Source organism: Anomaloglossus baeobatrachus, chromosome 2 (assembly GCF_048569485.1).
Source record: "Anomaloglossus baeobatrachus isolate aAnoBae1 chromosome 2, aAnoBae1.hap1, whole genome shotgun sequence".
Classification (NCBI taxonomy): domain Eukaryota; kingdom Metazoa; phylum Chordata; class Amphibia; order Anura; family Aromobatidae; genus Anomaloglossus; species Anomaloglossus baeobatrachus.
In genome coordinates this window covers 695,153,792-695,175,827 of record NC_134354.1, presented here as the reverse complement: position 1 = coordinate 695,175,827, position 22,036 = coordinate 695,153,792, and the positions used below count along the sequence as shown (strand labels likewise).

The window sequence follows — 22,036 nt, the reverse complement described above, 5'->3', positions numbered from 1 at the left end:
TTTCTGGCCACCGCTGACCTTCGCTGCAGCTACTTCCGGGTTGGCTGCATATGCATGAGAATACTGAGCCAGCCTGGAAGCAGCAGAGTGCAGCAGCTGAACAGAGCGTCGCTGGAGAAGGCCAGTATAAAAAGCTTTTTATTTTCAATGTCCGTGTTTTTCTGGTACGTGTTTGACGGATCACACCATAGTGTGGTCTGTGGGACATCAGTGATGCCAGAAAAAAACGGACTTGTCTCTGTGCGGAGCACACGGACACGCGTATATGCCGCACCGAGACACGGGCAGTGAAAAATCACTAATGTGTACACAAACCCATTGATTTTAATGGGTCTGCATATGTCCGTTATTCTTGTACGTATAAAAACCGTCACATACGTACCAGAATCACTGACGTGCGAAAATGTGATATGTCTATGTGGACAGAAAAATAAAAAAGTTATGGCTCTGGGAAGAAAAGGGAAAAAAAAAACAAAAAACAAAAGCCCCAAAACTGAAACTGGCCCTGTTGTAAAGGGGTTAAAAAAAATAAAAGTACATAACTATATATTTAGATGGAAATGCTGGCAGGCCTAGATGTGTTGTTGCACTGAATTTGTTTCTTTTTCAAAGACTAATGAAAGGATAAAATAATTGTATAATCTGAACCTCTTATAAACATCATGTAATAACGGTATCACAAGTAATATCCCTCTATCGGGTGTACAAACATGTCAGCGGCCTGAGAGGTCACGTGCTGGGAGTAGTAAGATGGCCGCTCACCGGAAATCCGCAGTGCAGCACCTTTCTGTGTTCGGCCAGAAACAATCACATGGTAAAGATGGATAATTCCGAGACCAATCAGCGTCAGGAGCCCGGAGCCGCTCAGTATGGAAACTTCCCTAATTACTACAGCTTTCACCCCCCCGAGACCCGCATAAGCGTGCTGCCCCCGGGACTGCTGCTGCAGCTCCTGCGGAGACCTGGTGGGCTGCAGGGGGCGCTGCTGGCGCTGGACGTCGGCTGTAACACCGGGGTGAGTGAAGGGGCGGAGCAACAGCAAACGTGGGGATCCAGCAACACGGGGGTTGTAAAGAGCTTCCTGGAGAGCTGGGAAGTCATATTGTGCCTTTATTATTGTCTATACAGCATCTCCTCATTCTCCTCCATTGCTCACTGCTCTGTGCTCTGTACATGGAGAGTGGGTCTGTTCTTTCTTTTGTACAGGATCCCTTTTTTTCATACTGGATCCGTTACAAATGGAAGAGCAATAGCAATTACCAAATCCATTCTCCATAGACTCCAATGTTGAAAAAATGGATCAGGTAAGATTCAGTCACTTAAAAATGGACAAAAATAGTTGTCTGCGCCAAAGATCGCTCCGGATCCAATATACCGGGCTGGACGCCAACTCGGCCTGACGGGAATCTCCCGCTCCTCATCTCCACTGTGTCAGATTATACTGTGGATCTCATCCAAATAACTAAAAAATGGTAAAACTGTAATCCCAAGTCTTCTACAGATAGGAGCCGTGAGGACGGACGCTAAGGATACACAAGATCTGCGAGGAGATTGTATCGTCTCCGCGTGTTCCTGTGGATCCCGCTTCTTCCCACACTCCAAAGACTGATAGAGATTATCGCTACATTCACATGGCCGTTCTGTTTTTGTGGTCCGCAAAAAAGGTCCTGTTTTTCCACGGATGCATCCGTGTGACATCCGCATCCATTCCATATATGGGCCGTGTCCCATCCATATGAGTTCCATTTTTTTTGCGTACCGCAAAAAAAAAATGGAAGGAGGGTTACATACAGTTTGCGGTATCTGTCCAGATGCTGGGCCCCATATAAAGTCTATGGGGCACAGAATTTGATGCAAAGGGATAGGAGCAAGCGCTACATACTCACCGATCACTGGGCTGGCTCACACTGCTCTTTTTCCAAAGCAGGCCGCTCATACATATTCAGTGCTTCCCTCGCTCACTAGCGTCTGATTAGTTGCAGTCAGACACGCCCCCATGCTGAGTGACAGCTGTCTAACTGCAACCAATCACAGCCGCCAGTAGGTTTGTCTATATCGTACAGTAAAATAAATGAATAAAAAAAAACGGTGTGCGGTCCCCCCCAATTTTGCTACCCAGCCAAGATAAAGCCTCACAGCTGGGGGCTGGTATTCTCAGGCTGGGGAGACCCACGTTATTGGGAGCCCCCCAGCCTAAAGGTATCAGCCAGCAGCCGCCCAGAATTGCTGCAGACATTAGATGCGATAGTCCCGTGACTTTACCCGGCTCCTACCGACTGTTCTGGTGTAGTAGCAATTGGGGTAATAAGGAGTTAATAGCAGCCAATATCTGCCACTAAGTCCTAGATTAGTTATGGCAGGCGTCTATGAGACACCCCCTCATCACTAATCTGTAAGTGAAAGTAAATAAGCACAAATGCCTGAAAATCCTTTATTTGAAATAAAAGATTAAAAAATCACCCTCTTTCACCACTTTAAGAACCCCCAAAACACCCCTCCAGGTCCGACGTAATCGACACAAGGTCCTACAACGCTTCCTGCACTACTACATCTGAATCTCACAACGAAAGCCATAGAACATGACCACCTGCTGTGAGATTCAGGCTGCAAGTGAATTGAGCCACGTGGTCAGCGGAGACGTCACTCAGGTGATTTCCGGTCACCGGTGGCGGACTCCAGCTGGGATCACAGATCACCTGAGTGACGTCAGTGACAGCCCGCAATACTGATGTGAGAACATGGCGGACAATGGAACTCGGTGACGAGTGTTGACGTCAAGAGGGCAGCGGAGATTGTCACAGCAAGTAATGAACTTAATTAACCTCCTGACGGCAGCGTTTGTCATCCCTGCGGCTGCTCGCACACTGCTGTGCGAGCAGCTACGGGGCTGGCACGGGAGTGGGACACAGTCTGCAGGGGCACCTGACAGAAGCTACACAGAAGGGCTTCTGTGCAGCTTCCAAGGATTTTGCGGGCCCATTGACTTGTATTGAGTCACGGTCCGCAATTACGGAACAGAATAGGACATGTTCCATAATAACTGAACGGACATACGGCATTCGATCTAATTTTTTTTTGTAAGATCGGATGCACACGGAAGTGCTTCCATGTGCCATTCAATCCTACACAAAAGACATTGAAAAGATGGTCCTGTCAGTAGGTCCACAAAAAAACAGGAACTGACCAGGACAAACGGAACAGTCATGTGAATGAGCCCTTAAGGGGGCTTTACACGCTACGATATCGCTAATGCGAAGTCATTGGGGTCACGGAATTTGTGACGCACATCCGGCCGCATTAGCGATGCCGTTGCGTGTGACACCTATGAGCGATTTTTGCATCGCTGCAAAAATGTGCAAAAATCGCTCATCGGCGACATGGGGGTCCATTCTCAAATATCGTTACTGCAGCAGTAACATAGTTGTTCCTCGTTCCTGCGGCACCACACATCGCTCCGTGTGACGCCGCAGGAACGAGGAAGCTCTCCTTACCTGCCTCCCGGCCGCTATGCGGAAGGAAGGAAGTGGGCGGGATGTTCGTCCGACTCATCTCCGCCCCTTCACTTCTATTGGACAGCGGTTCAGTGACGCATCTGTGACGTCGCTGTGACGCTGAACGAACCGCCCCCTTAGAAAGGAGGCGGTTCGCCGGTCACAGCGACGTCGCTGGGCAGGTAAGTATGTGTGACAGGTCTGGGCGATGTTGTGTGGCACGGGCAGCGATTTGCCCATGTCGCACAACAGATGGGGGCGGGTACCCACACTAGCGATATCAGGACCGATATCGCAGCGTGTAAAGTGGCCTTTAGGCTATGTGCCCATGGGACTCTGTACCCGCGGACATATATGCAGGTACGGCCGCAGGTTTCCCGCAGCTGATCCCTGGATTCCGCAGCTATCCATAGCTGCGGGGACATTCATGCGACTTACCTGTGAAAGTCCCAGCCTCTATCTCCATAGTGGAGGGACTTCCGCCAGGAATTCCGCAGGTATATCCGCAGGAATAATTGACATGCAGTTACGTGCGGCTGCGGGACATCCGCAGCATGGACACAGACACTCCCCATGACCCGTAGGATAACATGGTGAGTGTCTGTACTTGCTAAAACCTGCGTATTTATCTAGAAAATCCAGATAAATCCGCAGGTTTTCCGCAGCAAATTCCGCGGTTACAGAGTCTTGTGGGCACATAGCCTTAGACTGTGATCTCCGATGGACATAATGATGACGTCTGTACAGCGCTGTGGAATATGATGGCGATATATAAGCCATTCATAAGAAATAGGATCTGTTCTTGTGTTTGGGGTCTTTTCTAACACATTCAGTAGTAAAAAATGGATTCAGGCAAAAATCAAAGTGAAAAGAAAGTTTCCTTATTTGTAACGGCTCCGTCAGACGTTTAGTAATGGAAGTTTCTGTTCCTGTCTTCTCTTATACGTCTGACCGGCAGTAATCATCTGTAGGATAGAATCTAATGTAATTAAAAAACAAACCTCCCACTATCCTTCTTTTGGGCCGGACAGCGGGTGGTGTGGATATAAATGGACGCCTGATGTTTAGGTCCCAAAAATGAAGTTTTTCTTTCCGTTTTTTTTGCTCCCAGAAAGATCAGAGAATTGGTAATAATAATGTATTTGAGAAGCTGCAATGTGGTTGCTATGGGCAACAAAGATATTCCTTATGGTCATGTTCACATGTAGGGTAAATGCTGCAGCTTTTTTGCTGTTTTTTTTTTTTTTTGTGTGTGTGTTCACAAAATCTGCGTCATTTAACAGTGGATGTGATTTCATAAGAACTCGTCCCCGCTGAGCCGCTGTTGAACTGTGCATTTTTGAGAGAGAAATAAACACAGTTGAGTTTTTCAGTGAAGCAAAAAACCACAATAATCATGACAGAACACAAATCTTTGTTGATAAGGAGATGTGGGGGACCCTGAGAAGAGGGGCGCAGATAACACACTAAAAGACTGTCCGCTAAATATTTGTCCTGCAGATCGCCGTCTCACCCGACTGTCCTATAAACACCAGCGCTCAGCCAACCATTCAAGTCTCCTCAACAAGGAGAACAAAATTCCAAATCTGGAATCCTCTAGAAAAGACTTGTCACCCCTAAAAAAGATCTGCCATTGGAATTCCCAGTCCAATACTTCTCTCCCCCTATATCTATTGGGGGAGATTTGGGAGGCCCCTCACACCGCTAACCTTCATCTATTGTGTATGGGGGTCCTCTAGTGAGATGTAAAGAGCAGTTCTGTCTCTGTAGACGACCCAGTGCTCTATGGCTGCACATTTATCACTGGAGAAATCTGATTGTTAGGGGGTTTACAAGTCGGTTCCCCAACAATCACCAGAATTTATCAATACGTGTCTGCTGATCCTGTGATGTAAAAAAAATAAAATTGGATATTCTGTGTAGCAACTGTTTTTCACTTTTGTGCTGCCCTTATCAATGAAAATAAAAAAGGTGGACGGACCTCAGCCGAAGAGGCCGGGGACAATCCCAGCCCTGATACATTGATGGAAATTCTAGTCAATGTGCCAGGCCTGGGATTGACCCCGACCTCCTCTGCTGAGCTCCAACCACATATATATATATGTAAGTATGTATGTATATGTGTATATATATATATATATATATTATATATGTGTATGTATGTATGTATGTATGTATGTGTATGTGTATGTATATATATATATATATATATATATATATATATGTACATACGCACATACATACATACATGCGCACACACATACATACATGCACACACACACACACATACATACATACATGCGCACACACACACACACATACATACATGCACACACACACACACATACATACATACACGCGCGCGCGCACACACACGCACACACATACACGGCCACTTATCTATTGAAGTGTATGCAGAAACCAGCAATCATGAATCTCCGATTTCTCTTCTCTGATCGGACCTTCTTCTGGGACTTACCAGTGAGTTGTGGCTCAGACTGTGGATAGGCCTTGAATGCTTAAAGGGGTTGTCCAGACCTAAGAATATTGATGACTTTCACATTGGTGAGTGTCTGACACCTGGCTTTTTACCGATCATCTGTTGTCAGCTCCTATTACAGTATGTCTGGTGAATGGTTGTGTATTTACTACTTTTCTGTCTTTTGCAGGAGTTGAGCGTTGCGTTATTCAACCATCTCATGCGGTCAGAAGGCTGTTCAGAGCCCAAGATCAGTGCCCACTTCCTGTGCTGTGACATTGACCCTGACCTGATCTCCAGGGCTCAGTCCACAAACCCTCACCCTGACGCCATCACCTTCTCCACCCTGGACATCACGGCAGGGCCATCACTAGGCTCCTTGAACACTTTCTTGGACAGGTTTGGCCAATGCTCTTTCCATATTGGATTCTGCATGTCCATTACCATGTGGATTCACCTAAATCACGGTGATCGAGGCCTAGTAGAGTTTCTTAATCGGTTGAAAACATTGTGTGATTATTTACTGATTGAGCCGCAACCATGGAAGTGTTATCGCTCAGCGGCCCGTAGACTGCGTAAGCTGGGCAAACAAGACTTCGATCACTTTCATACTCTGTCCATCCGTGGGGACATGGAGAAGGAAATAACCAAGATCATGATCAAAGATGGCAGCTCAGAGCTCATTCACCGGTTTGGAACAACAAGCTGGGACAGGAGTCTTCTGCTTTTTAAAATGACAAAACCCTGAAACCTTTCTGGCTAATCCTTTATATTTAAGGTTATTTATTTTTTATTTCTGTGTTCCCTTGATCACACCATACTTCAATCAGTGAGGACCGTCAGGCGCTGCTGGTGTCTGTCATGTAATGGGATGTGCGCCGTCATTTATTTCTCTGTTTTGTGCGTATGATGGATTTAATCAACTGAATAATTAAAAAATGCTGTGAACAATGGTGGGATTGCACCTGCCGAATCCAGGCTATTAAACGAGCCATTCCAGTTACTTGTCACCTGTCTACTGGCCGGTGTACTACACAGGCTGACACACAGTGATGGGACAGAACGATCTCAAATAGTTGCACCAAGTATTATATTGTCCGTAGCACATCTTATGGAGCAATGTGCTGCCAATGGCATATATATATATTTCCTCTCCAGCATAATCAATCCGATCAGCTGACAGAAGACAATTTTACAACTTTCTGGTGATTATTGGTATTTTTAGATGACAGATAATAGAGAGCAAGTGTTCCTATGAAGTTCATTCACCAATTATCTGGTCCTCAAAATGTATCCTGCAGTATTGATAACAATACTTATAGGAATTAAGATTAAGGTATTTGTACTGAATATAGATAGCTGCTCACATAGTCTTGTGTGTGTGTGTGTGTGTGTATATGTATGTATATATGTATGTATATATATATATATGTATATGTATGTGTGTATATATATATATATATATATTTCAATTTGGAAACTTCTAGTGGTTATATCATGCGTACAGTAGAATCTCCTTAAATAGCCTTCTGAGCAGCTGCATTGGACATATATACCATGACACATGCTGGGGAGGGGAGGGGAGGGGAGGGCAATTCTTCCGAAGAACTTTACTGCAAAGCAACACATGCTGGTCTCCAGCATGTCACCCATTCAGGATCCAGGGAAAGATGAATGAAGAACAAGACTTCTAATGATTTAGTAAAGAAATAGACTATTTTTTACTATAACCTTCAAACAGATTATCACGTAAGCTAAAGAACAATATTATTGTTTTCCTTCTCTGTAATTAATCAACTCTTCTATTTTTGTCAATTATTTTTACTCAATATAAATTACATTTATTTTTTACATTTTTTTGAAGTCTATTTCTCATGCTTCTTATCACGTATTTAAAGAAAAGTATATTTAAGGGATATATTTTTAACACTCCCCTACCTCTTTTTCTCTAGCTATATAATCTCGCCGGTGAGCTGTTAACCTGGAAATTATTATTATAGAGTATCATTGATTCCATGGTGCTGTATGTGAGAAGGGGTTACATACAAAATACATATACAAGTTACAGTAAACAAATTGGTACAGAAGGGTGAGGGCACTGCCCTTGTGGCGCCCCTGCAGCTTCAGACGCCACAGGGTACTGTACCTCACTAGAGGTGCAGTGTTCATGCCGGATACGGTGGAAGTCGTCACTGGTAAACCACCAACAACACACTCAACCAACACATAACACGGGAGCTCTTCCACTGGGAATGGGCTAGGGTAGGTGCTGGGGTCGCCATCATAAGGTATGGGACCTCTTGCCCACTAGTTCAGGAACCTGGAAGGTGGGGCACCAACAGAGGTAGTTAGGAGCCATCATACTTAGTATTCAGTCTGTTCCAGGCGCAGCAAGCGCCAGGTCGCACTCAGGAGGAGATAAGCAGAGACACGGACAGTTCGGGGCCCGCGGTCTGGAGCTGGAGGTGTTACGCCCTGGACTAGCCAGGTAGTCACATACATACCAACATACACACCCCCCACCCTAGGCAGTTACAACAGTCAGACAAAAACCCTTGTAGCCTCCCTCCAGGGCCTGATGTCCACACCAGGTGGGGCGGAGCCAGGCGGTTGGCCCCAACCACCGAGGAGTTCACAGGCCTGGAGGCGGGAAAAGTGTCAGTTCAGTCTTGGAGGTGGAAGTGAGAGGAGTAAACACTTGAGGTGTCTGGGTAGGAGCCCAGGCACTGACAGCAAAGTTGGCAGACGGTGGTGGCCGCCTGCAGGAGTTGGTGGAACTCCGCAGAGCCGTAAGGACCGGGGTCGGGCGTCGGCTCGCCGATACCGGACCGGGGAACGGAGTGAAGCTAAGCACACAGGCAGGGCCATCGGACCCCGACCAGGCTTGGAGCCGCCGACAATAGTCAAATGCGAGTGTGACAGGAACCCCAGGGGTTTCCTAACAACCAAGTCCCGACTGAAGAAAAACATCCACCCAGAGAGGATATACAGCCACTGCCACAGGCTAGAGATCCAAGGGCCAGAGCCTGCAGGCAAAACGGGCTCCTACGGCACCTATACACCGGGGAGCGGACTACCGGTGGGCAACCACAGGAGTCAGAACATTTCTAAAAGGTGCAGGGAAAGACAGCCACCATCAGCCGTCCGGGGAGAGCACAACAACACTGCAGCCGGCTGCGGGACCCGTCCATCCGGCCGTTTTGGTTTACCAACGACTCTGTCAGTGATTGTCTGAGTGAGTACACCAGTGCCGTCCAGCACCGCGCCGTGCAGTCCCTGCACCCCAGCCATCCAGCCTCCCCGTTACACCACCGGGCCCCGGGATCACCATCCCCCTACCCAGGAGGGGACCACATCCTAGCTGCACCCTACCATCTCTCCCGGGATCCCCGTTACCAGCAGCAGTGGTGCAATCATCACCACGTCCCGTGGGTGGAGTCACGAACAATCTCCCTAAACATACCACCCCCCTTTTCACTCACGGGCGAGGAGCGCTGCTCAGGTCCCCGGGTCCGGTCACCGCTCGAGCCACCGAGCAGCAGCAGCAGAAGCTCCGGACCCGAGTGTGGTGAGTGTGTCCCTACCGCCCGCGACAGAGGCTCGACCCGGGTTCTTAGGAAAGAAGGGGGATCCTAGGGTTCGTGGGAAGTGCAGAAGGCACCCGTGACCCATTCCACGGCCCAGGAGCTGGGGGTGGAGGGAAACCAAAGAAAGGAGATGCACAGAAGGAAATACCGGCCTTGACCGCCAAAGTATCCGGGATTGGCTGAAGCCCATCACAGCGTAGCTCGGTGCTCCAATGGCGGTGTGCTTCCAGTGAGTAAAGATCTTGAATTCCAGCTTCTGTGTCGTCCCGTTACTGCCGGCGCTTCCAACATCGAGCCCCCTCACCATCAGCGACTACTACCACTCCTATCATCCTCCCTGAGGCCAAGGTCTACCTGTGAAGAGCTGTGACACCCGAGATGCGTTACCATCCGCCCCAGAAGAGAGAAGTCCCGCAGCGGCTGCGAATATTTGGCCGCACACCATAGGTGGCGTCATGAACAACTACCCCTATTGTCCCCATCCCCAGCTTTGACACCGCCGGGGTCATGGAACCGGGCAAGGCCACCGCTGCAACCTAGGAGAAGAACCGCAGCCCGGTGACGGGTAACCCCCAGATCCCGTGGGCGCGTCACCCTTATGGGCTATCAGTCTACAGGAAAATGGAGAGAAGGCAGCAGGTCGTGGAAATGACCAGAGATGAGATGTGCCATGTTGAACAAGCCGCACTGGCACTGCCTCAGTCCGTTAACCTCCTAACCGCAGGAACACGGACACGTGGTTGTTAAATGCCAGAGGCACAGCTAATTAGTAGCAGTGGTGTTTCCCTGCCACTTCTGTCAGCTCAGCTGCTTTGTGCAGTCTTAGCTGACATTTGAGTATTTTTCATGAATACTGTGCTCAACAGTGATGAGTTCCTCTCTCATGTCCGGTCATAGTGGTCTCCCCTGTTACCACATGCCTCTGTACTTCAAGAGGACCATTCACATGGGCAGCATGGTGGCTCAGTGGGTAGCACTGTAGTGCTACATAAAGATAGGGAATTTAGATTGTGAGCCCCAATGGGGACCGTGTTTGTGATGTATGTCAAGCGCTGTGGAATTAATGGCCCATATAAGTGAATAAATATTATTATGATGAACTAGTCACCAAACTTTTTTTGTTTTATTTTATTTTTGCTCTTCAGTGCAGAGATATTAATCAAATTATTTGGCACCTGAAAAAAGTTAACTCATTAAGTCCAAATGCGTGTAATCACAGTTTTCACTAGGTGCGTGCACTTCCCCCTGTATGCTGATCAATCATAAGCAGACAACAAGACTCAGCCAGCAAAAACATTTCATTTTTATCGCAATTGATGCAAAAGAAAAAAAGTGTCCACAACGTGTGAATGCAGCCATCAACGCAGAAACATCAGCAGCAGCCGTTCAAGTGGCAGAAGCAATTTCTTTGCGGTTTGGCACATTTTTTTAGGCCATTGCATGCACCAGCCGAACAGAGTAGAAGTCTGACACATAGTGAATGACTGGAGAGGATGTACAGGATTATCTAGAACTCAATTAGATGCTATATAAGAGGGGATTAGACCGTTTTGCATTTTGGTCTTCAAAAATGGAAGAATGGCCTGAGCTCATAAGTCACGCCTTGCAAGTTTTTTGGCCTGCCCGGCAGCCAGCGTTCTCTCAGAACGTGTTTTTAGCATTGGTGGTGGTGTATTGACGGGTAAGCGCATCCGGCTGTCCCCTGAAAGTGTAGACCACCTAACTTTCATGAAGATGAACAAGTCGTGGCTGTCCAATGACTTTTCCACCCCAGTCCCGGATTGTGCAGACTAGGCGATGGTGTAGTGCTAGCGGTCTGGGAGCACAAGCCCTACACCTGTTTGCCATCTTGCTATCTATGGTGAAGGTAGAAATGCTGGTTCAGGGTTTGTTAAAGAGCCGGTCCTATGCATGTTGTGGCTTTCGACTATTTGTAGTCTGCCAATTGTTGCCACTTTTCCTGTTATCTCTGACCTTAATTTTTGGAAATGTGGAGACTCCAAGTAGGGTTTCCAAATTGTCTTTTGTCTGTAGTGCCAGGGTTCTGGGAGCAAGAGGCCTACTGCTGTCAATCATCTTGCTGTCTCTGGTAAAGGTAGAAATAGAAATACTGGTTCAGGCCTTGTTAAATTTTTATTATGTGCTTTACAATAAATTAATTTTATTAAAAAAGCTTAAAATACTGCTTGTTTACTCATGTTAGGATATAATCACGTAGGACTACACAATGACCAGTTAGTAAATTGTGTATTCTCTAATTTTGATCTCCAGTGTATATGGCCACTGTTGCATTTCTGAAGAACGGTGAAAGTGATTCAGTGGCCAAGTATGTCTCCTGATCTGAACCTAATAAAACACTTATGGGGCATTCTGAGGAGACAAGTTGAGCATCACTATCCATCCAACATCCATGCTCTAAAAGAGGTTGTTCTCATTCTTGAAAAATGTAGAAAGATAGATGTTGTATTATGTTGCCAATTGTTCATTCCATGCCTAGAACACTTGGTGCTCTCCTTAAAAATCATGGAAGTTATTCAAAATGTATGGGTAATTTTGATCCCTCACTTGGATCAAAAATAGGTGTCTCCTTTTTTTGTGGACATACGGTGTAGCATCCCTGAGGTATCAGTTGCCAAAAAATGTGAATGTGGAAACCCAAATCCCAGAATATCCGTGCCAGTCAACACACCAGCACCCTCAGGCCACATACATAACCCCAATTCCAGACTGAGAGACTGCCTAGTAACAGGTAAAAGGGATGGGCATTGATTGGATAGTTGCCACCCAATCTGTAGGGAGAGACCCAGCAAGGGGAGGGGCCAGTGGTCAGTTGAGAAGTTGGTGGGAGGAAGTAGTCAGAGTAGAGAGAAGGAAGAAGAGAGAAGTAGTCGGAGAGAGTGAAGGAGTGAGGAGTGAAGTAAAGAAAGAAAAGCATAAAGACCTGAAGTAACAATGGAACACTGTAACAGGAGCGAGGGACTGTGGAGTAAGGAACCAGGAACCGTGGGGTACCTGTGGAAGCGTTAGACTCCAGGAACCGCGGGGCGCCTGTGGACGTCTGGAACCTAGGCTCACAGGACTCAGCACAAGGTGGGGGGCAGACCCTAGGACAGCATGGCACTTTATGGTCAACTGTTAAATCTGCCAGGTGAGGGGAACTCCAGGGTCCCTCACCACCCAAAGAGCCTGAAGCATCAGCAGCAAAGAGGGGACCGAGGATAGAACCCCTTAAATAGTCCAGGATGCCTGCAATAGGACCCAGACTGAAACAGAGGGGCTTCCCCAGAAACTCTAAGCCATGGGAACCCATTACTAACGAGCGTGCACGGGGGACAGCTGCCCCAGGTCACAGCTGGCACGGAACCCGTACCATCCCAGGCCGCTGACCGGGCCGCGTTACCACCTCCATCCCAAGCCGCGGATCAGGCCACTCCACCGCCTCCATTCCAAGCCGATGTCCAGGCCGCACCGCCTCCATCCCCGGTAGCGGAACCCGTGTCACCCCCGATTGCTGACCAGACGAAGCCACCGCCTCCTTCCCTGGCCGTGGATCCGGCCGCACCGCATCCTAACCCGGCAGCGGAGTACCCAGAAGCTTGCCAGCCCAACCCAGAGTGGGGGAAGATCCAACCTGCCCCCAAGGCGGTCCAGGTGGCCAAGCTAGCTGAGTGACGCAGTCTCGGAGGAGATCCACGCGGCATGCCAGGCCACAATCCGCCTGTTGGCCTTGGAGCAGGAGGAGCGTGAAGCCCAGAGGGTGCAAGTGAGAGCCCGCGACCGCCGCGAAAAGAAGAGTCTGCGGCAGGCTAGTTGGAAGGACCGTGGAATTCGTTACCAGGGTGTGGTGGACGAGTTCAACCAGAAGAAGGGGTAGGGCTTCATCACTGAGCCGGGGTTGCAAGTTGGTGTCTTTGTTTCCCGGCGAGATGTGATGGCCCGCCTCCAGAAGGGTCACCCTAGTCGGGAGTTGCACCCAGGTGATACGGTCACTTATACCCGACATCATGGGGAGTGAGGCTGGTATGCCCTGGATGTGGAAGTGCGTCCAGCAGGGGGTGCTTCTGTGGTTCCAGTCCCCGCTTACTCCCCAGACTCCAGCTTCCAGTGTTAAAATGTATGGTAGCTGAACCAGGCTACCCAGTTCCAGTTAAAAATGTTTATTTCTGCTATTAAAAATATTTAAGTTGATAATGATTGCAGAAGCCTGAAAAGTTTGATAAAAATGGACCCGCAGTCACAGGACTGTTTGTGACAAGAACTGACCTTGTATATAGTTGCACTGTTGTGCCAATACCAGAGTACAACCTTACCAAAGGACCTTAATTGACACCGCCACGAAGGAGAGGATGGTTGCAGAAAGGGTCTGCGGTAGAGTCGGCTGAGACTTGGTCACCATGGAAACCGGTGACCTTCTTCCTAGGGGTTTTTGGGACCAGGACCTTTGGGTGGTGGGTGATGAGAAGGGTACTCCAGGTTTAGCAACGTTCAAGGAAATGCCTCCCCTGCGTGGGAAGAATGTTGATATATTTAATGTTACTGTTACAAAACTTTAAAAATGTACCTTGTCATCTTTGCAGCCCGCGGACGTGCTGGCATTAACCAAGAGGGAATGTAGCACCCCTGATGTATCAGGTGCCACAAAATGTGACCGTGTAAACCCAAACCCCAGATTATCCATGCTAGTTAACACACCAGAACCCTCAGGCAACATACATAACCCCAATTCCAGACTGGGAGACTGCCTAGCAACAGGTAAAAGGGATGGGCACTGATTGGATAGTTGCCACACAATCTGTAGGGAGAGATACAGCAAGGGGAGGGGCCAGTGGTCAGTTGGGAAGTTGGCGAGAGGAAGTAGTCAGAGTAGAGAGAAGGAAGAAGAGAGAAGTAGTCGGAGAGAGTGAAGGAGTGAGGAGTGAAGTAAAGAAAGGAAAAGCGTAAAGACCTGAAGTAACAACGGAACGCTGTAACAGGAGTGAGAGATTGTGGAGTAAGGAACTAGGACTCCAGGAACCGCGGGGTTATTGTGGAAGTCTGGAACCAAGGCTCACAGGACTCAGCACAAGGCGGGGTGCAAACCCTGGGACAGCGAGACACTTTATGGTCAACTGTTAAATCTGCCAGGTGAGGGGATCTCCAGGGTCTCTCACCACCCAAAGAGTCTGAAGCATCAGCAGCAAAGAGGGGACTGGGAATTGAACCCCTTAAATAGTACAGGCTGCCTTCAATGGAACCCAGACTGAAACAGGGGCTCCCCCAGAAGCTCTAAGTCACGGGAGCCCAATACTAACGAGAGTGCATGGAGGACAGCTACCCTAGGTCACAACTGGCACTGAGAACAAGGGGAGCGGGAACACCTGAAACCGGCACCAGCGGGTCCAAGTACAAAACCCAAAGTAAAAAAAAAGGCGTGTTGAAATGGCAATACCGGTGTGGACTGTTTCCTTCTCGGCTCCGTACACATGCACTGACTTTCTTATTATAACCCCCATCATCCACTGCTGGGACCTAGCCCTACTTGCGGAGGTCCCAAAACACCTAAGCTGCATAACTTCATCAGCCCCAGCAGGACCCTGCAGCGGCGGCTTCAATAACCTGGCCGCACACCACAAGTGGCGTAGTTGAAAAGGTCTTATATTCTTTTATTTTTCTCCCATTTCTCACCCCCTTTTTATTGGACCAACCCCAAGGCTCACAGAACCCGGCATTGGCCGCAACCACGACTGTTCCCCCCCTGCGCACCACACGCCCGGGACAGAGTACCCCACTGCCCTGGGGTGTCAGATACGGTCTACATAAAAACATGGACATGAGGATGGCTAGATAGATGATTATAATTATTGATAAGCAAACCCATAGATATTTGGGTTCGCTGAACCAGCACGGACAAAAAATATATTGGGTTCGGTAGCCGAACCCATAGAAGTCTAAGGGACTCAAACTTATGTGTTATAAAATAGAAAGGAGGAAATTTCAGCTCACCTTTCCCACTGAAGGTCCACTGCACAGACACCGTATTGCCAACAGTAAGGGTTCCAAGAAGTGTAGAAAATCCAGCAACCAACCTTCTTTAAAAATGTATATAAATTTTATTAAAAAATATTCCATAAAAATAAAATGATTTAGTAACATAGAAAATCCAGAGAGAAAAAGAGGGTAACGGGTGGGGGCAGAACAGAAACAAACGCATTTTTATCTTTTTCATAAAACATTTGGCAGTACATGGGTAGAAAAATGTGCTGAAATCTAGCAATCTGTAAACGGACACCAAACACACCGGAAACACGGATGTGTGAATGGGGCCTTAACTGGTATTGTCATAGGTGAAAGGAAAAAGAGCAATCACTGGTAATGTAAGTTTGCAGTTCCCAAGACAGCACCCTTCCTTTGGATTGTAGATTGTGTCTCTGTCGTTCCAGTTCTCTTTAGCTATATGGCTGAAACATTTAAACCAATGCTAATAATTTCTATTTTGGAGCATATTTCTAGGGTCGGCTCCTGCGGTATCTACTCTGCAATCCGCTAGAGGTCGAAGTGAGTATTGCCGTTTTATGTACAGTTGTGGGGTGGTGCGACCCTCTCTCACTGGTGGTGTCATGGGTTCTGGAAAATTACATTACCAGCAAGTAATTACCCCTTTTTTCATCCTAGTGCTGTCCATTTTTCACAGACTAGTTGCTAGGAAAAGGTGAAGAAACTATCATGGGGTATTTTTCATTTTTGCTTGTCTTTTTTTTGGTAAAAAAAACCTGCACTGCACCAAATCAATGAAGAATGAAAGAAATTTTTGTAGACAAAAAATAGTCATGGACATGCAAGAAAGACACAAATATTCTGGATATCCTTTTTGTCCATATTTCACATCTGTTTGGACCTAAGCCCTTCAGAAGTTGAACAGAGGGTTTTTGGGGGCCAAACTTGAAGATGCAATGAATTATGTGAAAAGTCCTCTCAAAGTAGCTACGTAAGCTTAAAAGATGATGAGGAGATAGTCAAATTGGAGGACAAGGAGAGAGATGACTACTCGGTGGCCCGCTGATACCATGATATAGCAGGAGTGCGTGCCTGAGACTTTCGTGGAACCATCTGCTATCTTCACTACAAGAATATCGGCACACGAAGCTGAAATCCACGCCAGGGCATACCTGGTGCTAATGACATTTTGTGCCTCACAAACAGCCCAAAGATTTATAAACCTCTACATAATTGTGGTGCACCTTACTCCATAAGACTTATATTTCAAATCTGATATAGGAAACCCCAGTCATTATAAATTCCCCCTTAGTTTACATCTTGAAGTTCATGATGTTTCTGTTTGGCCACTGGGGGGCAGTATAATCCTAGTATTAAAAAAAAACTAGCTGAGCATGTTCTGCACTTGGGGTTGGGCCATACAAACAGGATTAAGACTGATGCTGTTTTATCAGCCATGGATTATGTTTCTGCTCCACGCCTTATGCCCTATGTCAGTGTATAGTGAAATCAATGCATATTTTTATTGCATGAGTTGCACTCACTGACCCATATGTTTATGAATGGAGGATAATAAAATAGTCATACTCATATGTTTCACAATGAGGTCCGGGATTTAGATTACTTTCATACTGAATAGAAATGCTAAATGATATGTGGAGGTTGTAGAAGTCACATTAGATCAAATTTCATCTCTGATGTAATATCTCTAAGAATGTCAACTTTTTACAAACATCACTTGGAATGTCGGTAAAGTGCTGCAATTTTCTAAACAATAATTACAGATTATCGCCTCCTTTCCAGCTGGCATCATGCTCAAGGAATCATCCAGAATCACTGATTTTGGTGTCTGGCAGATATGTCAATACTTCAATTCTGGCACAGCTCCCTTGTTTTTTGGAGTCTTTTTTGACGTTTCTTGAGAGTTAGTCAATGTATTGTTACATACTTGCTAACAGTCCCTGGTTTTCCTGTGACTCCTGGGCTATATTCTTAACACATGGTAAATACATGTGTGGTCAACACAAAGGACTGGCACATGACTTATTGCTTCCAAAGACAATACTAAGGACCAGGGGCATTCACTGCGAGTGGAAGAAAAGCCTTTCCATCAGCTAAATAGGAAAGGATTCTTTACAGTTAGAGCAGTCAGACTGTGGAATGCCGACCACAAGAGGTAGTAATGGCAGATACTATAACAGCTTTTAAAAAAGGATGATTTCCTCAGTACACACAACATTGTCGGTTATAAATGATTTAATAACAAAATATATAATTGTTGGAGGAAGGTTGAACTAGATCAGTGTTTCCCAAACTCCAGTCCTCATGGCCCCCAAGAAGTCATATTTTCAGGATTTCCTTACTATTGAACAGATGATGGAATCATTATCAAGGCATCACCTGCGCTATAGTAGAAATCCTGAAAACAAGACCTGTTGGGGGCCATGAGGACTGGAGTTTGGGAACCACTGAACTAGATGGACCTAGATCTTTTTTCAACCTATCTAACTATGTAACACGTGGGATCACCATGTAAATATTTGCTTCCCAGTTTGGGATCTCTGAGTCCTCTGCTTTTTTTCTATCTATATTTGCAAGAACCAATGGAACGTTTTGGCTGACTATCATATTGAAAAGGAGCAGGTGTGAAACATAAATTAATGATGTGATGCTTAGAGCTGTGACTAAACTATATCACAATCAACACAATCACCACAGATAAGGATCAGACACATTGGTTACTATTCACATTAGCAGAAATAAAATGCCTCTAGTATATTTTTTTTATTGGCCTAGATGTCAAAGTCTTGCTTACAAGCCTATCTTCCCCTCCCAGAGATATACCCTGCCAAAGACAGAATGCTAACTTTTGAGTATAATGTACATAAACTCTGATCCTTTTGGCCCAGGCGTTCTTGGAAATCCCAGGACAGTTGTAAATGCTTATTGTGATCTGATCCTCTTCACCTATAGCTGTAACATGTTCACTAGAAGCCAAAGTGCCCTGTGTAGTAAACCTGGGTGGTAGCAGAAATTTATAGCTGTAATGCTGGTGGGTGTGGACCCACTGTGCCATAGGCTTACCCTGCAAGGGTGTGCTAACTTTCTACTAGGTCTGCACTATGGCCTCTGAAGGTGAGGATAGGCCGGGCAGCCGATAGACACCAGGTACCACTACAGGGCAATCCCTGATATGGCATCAGCTACCTGGAGGGTCAGAAGAGCTCGAAAAAAGTATCGGAGAGGCATTATTAGACGTCAGGGCAGGCGCCACAGGATACTCTGGTATAAAGGTGAAGTCCAGAGAGGAGAGGTCAGACAGGACGGATATGCAAGCCCGGCGAATAACTGGAGAGACAGAACAAACATGCACCCACAGGATCCAGAGACAACCAACTGGGAACCAATGATCTGGCAAGGAGTGGTGGGAGGACCACCTAATGAAGGCCCTGTTAGCATAAGATAGGACACGGAACCTAATCTCTGCAGGACACAGCAGGGTTAAATTCCAGTAGGATGAAGCCACAGCTGCCTGTGGCCAAGTGGAGATTCTTTAGTAGAGGAGCTGACAGTGAGCACAAGGCAGTACAGAAAGATAGTCTGACACTGGGGAAGCACAGTGGTGAAAGCAGTGAGTAGGGTGGCACTGAGAAGACATGCAAAATGCCAGCATTACAGTACTCCCCTTTTGTGCCTCTCTTTTTAGGCCAGACTGCCGAGGAAACCTCTCAGGAATGGTATGGGTGCAGACGTTTTTGGCAGTTTCCTGTAGAAGTTATTATTACTAGCGCACTGTGGACAGGTGGTGACAAAGTTCCGAACATCTGTCTTCAGGACAGAAATATCCATCTCCTTGTTGAAGCAAAGATCTTATCTGGAGGGACATCTTTTACAAGAACAAGAGTCGCTTCAGCAATATTAGCTAGGTTAAAGATGTGGTAAAATTTCTCCTAAGAATCAGTCGTATTAAAGGGTTGAGACAGGCCATGAATTTCAGGCATGAAAGGCAGGTCCAACGGCATGAAAGGTGGGGAATTGAGAAAAATCTTAATGAGGCAGTTGTCAGAACACGTCGATCACCATTGAAGCATCTGACTGGTGGACCAGTCAACAATCGGTGAATGTAGAAACCATGGAAGACCCAAAAGAACAAAGTTTACAGAGCTAGGTAGCACATAAAAACAGAATTTTTTTTTTTTAAGAGTGCTGGGTTCCAATTTGCAGTGACAAGAAGCAAAACATGACAAATATTCTCCACCAGGGGTTGTCAGTCAGCATAGGAAGCTGAAGAACCAGGTCGGGATGATGAGGCTGGCAATGGATTCACACTCAAAATGGGCTGCTCTCTCCAAACCAAGGTGACTTGGGTGAAAACTTTTGAATAGCTAACATTCCTATCCAGGTTTGTCTCTCCGACTGTGCCAAGGCTCTGGCGGCTTCCAGGCGTCACAGAGCACTGACGAGCATAATGTCTCTTGCTTCCACAGTACATGCACACATTGTCACTATACCTTTGTGGTCGCTCTGGTACAGAGAGTTTGGCTTGCTCTTCTTGCATCAGCTCTACAGCAAGAGGTTGAGCTTGTAGCAGCAAAGAGTACTGAAAGGTTGGAGATGACTGTCACGGGTGTGTCATGGGTAACAGACAGTCCTGTTGTGTCCAGCTATAGAAGATCACAGCGTTTAGCTTTGCCATCTGCTCCATGACCTTCTATTATTCTTACTTGGTGTATCCTATGTATCTCCTCTGCTTGATTTTGATCACATTCCCTTTAGCACCCTGCAGAGTTCCTCACCCTTTCAGCTATATTTCAACAGCACTTCCCTTGGTGTCTTTTTATACCCTCATTTCCCCTTACTTTGTGCTGGTGATTGGTCTAGTACCCATAACATGTCTTCAGTGAAAGCTGTCGGCTTATATCCGTCTGGAGAAACTTTGTTGTTGTTTGTAGTTCCTCTTGAGTCATCTGGAGATAAGTTATTTGTTTGATTTTCCCTTTTATTATCCTTGTGTCTTCTTTAGAGCTTAGTGGGGTTGAATAAGGCTATGTGCGCACGTTGCGTACAGTCACTGCAGAAATTTCTGCAGCGATCTGAAGAGCACACGTGCGCTTCAAATCGCTGCAGAAAATGTCCGTAGTGAAAAAAAAAAAAGCCGATTCCATGCGCTTTGACTGCAGCTCCTGCCATGGACAGAGCAGGAGCTGCTGGCAAAGTGCACGGAAGAAGTGACATGTCACTTCTTAGAATGCGCGCTCCGGGCAGCAGCAGAAGCGCTGCGCTCTAAGACGCCACGTGCGCACGGCCCCTGCACAATCTCCATAGATTGTGCAGGGGACGCAGGACGTATGCAGTTACGCTGCACTGCAGAGCACAGCTTAACTGCATGAATTACGCACACGTGCGCACATAGCCTTAGGGCTCATCCCATCCGCTCCCTACCTGGGGCTTATGTCCGGGTCAGCCGGGGTCAAGTATCTGGCTCTGCACATAGGTGTGGAACCTATCTAGGGTGATGAGGGAAGCCAGAGCCCAGTGATAGTCACCCCTGACGAAGCCTGTCTTCCCCTTCCCTAGACACAAGGTTTCCCTTTCCTTTCACCGTTTGCTTGGTACTTTCCCGTACCTAGCGTGACACCGATCTGGGAGGTTCCCCAAAAAAACAAGACAGCTGAGTCTGTTCCAGAGTTTGTTCATGAAAAAGGAGATCAATCCTAGTAGCAAGGTGTATATGGGCATCGAGAGAGGAAGTTAAAAGCTCTGCTTGCCAACTCCTCCTTCATACAACCAGACAGGCCATGCCAGAAGGTTGCCACCAGGGCTTCTTCATTCCAGGGTAGTTCTGCAGCCAGGATGTGGAAGCGGGAGGCTATGTGTGCACGCTGCGGATTTACTGTGGATTTTGCTGCGGATTTGCTGCAGAAAATGTGTCTAACATTGCTGCAGTCATTCCCCAGCAAATCCTATGGGCTTTAAAACATGCTATACGCACACTGCGTTTTTTTTATACCCGCGGATTTTCCGCAGCGGAATTAATGAGCATGCCACTTCTTTTCTGCAGGTACCTGCGGTTTTTGCCATAGATAATGGTAAAAATCCGTAGGAACCAACCTGCGGAAAATCCACGGCAAAACCACGGTGAAACCGCAAGCGGATTTTGCTGCAGTTTTGGTGCGTTTTTTTACCGTGGGTGCGGGATTCTTTAAGAGGGTTCAGATTTTCCTTAAGAAAAAGGCACTTTTTTATGCACACATAGCCTAAGGCATACTGGGCCACAGTATCCGTGGCCTGTCTTAGAGTCAGCAGGGATGAAGCGGAAGATGCGCTGCAGTCAGGTTCCTTGAATACTGCCTGGAACATTAAAATAATCTAATATGGCGAGTTTTGGGACCACCATGTACAAAAATGGGGTTTGCCCAAGCCAAGACTAGTCCAGACAGCAGAAAGACCATGAATGCAATCTTGTACTGGCCCAAAGGAAAAAGATGAGAGTAAAGCGGATCTAA

At 46.9% G+C, this 22,036-nt stretch overlaps 1 protein-coding gene across 1 annotated transcript; it reads left to right on the top strand.

Moving 5' to 3' along the window:
* Window positions 1–807: 807 nt before the first annotated feature.
* On the top strand, window positions 808–7,547 carry BCDIN3D (BCDIN3 domain containing RNA methyltransferase). Its single transcript, XM_075334546.1, has 2 exons — window positions 808–1,015; window positions 6,161–7,547. The coding sequence occupies exons 1-2, from the start codon at window positions 812–814 to the stop codon at window positions 6,716–6,718; spliced, it is 762 nt and encodes a 253-aa protein (XP_075190661.1). The 5' UTR covers window positions 808–811; the 3' UTR covers window positions 6,719–7,547.
* The last annotated feature ends 14,489 nt before the right edge of the window (window positions 7,548–22,036 follow it).

Coding starts and splice junctions, on each gene's coding strand:
- BCDIN3D (XM_075334546.1), top strand. CDS start 812: ATGGTAAAGATGGATAATTCCGAGACCAATCAGCGTCAGGAGCCCGGA. Junction 1,016..6,160: donor ACGTCGGCTGTAACACCGGG/GTGAGTGAAGGG, acceptor TGTCTTTTGCAG/GAGTTGAGCGTTGCGTTATT.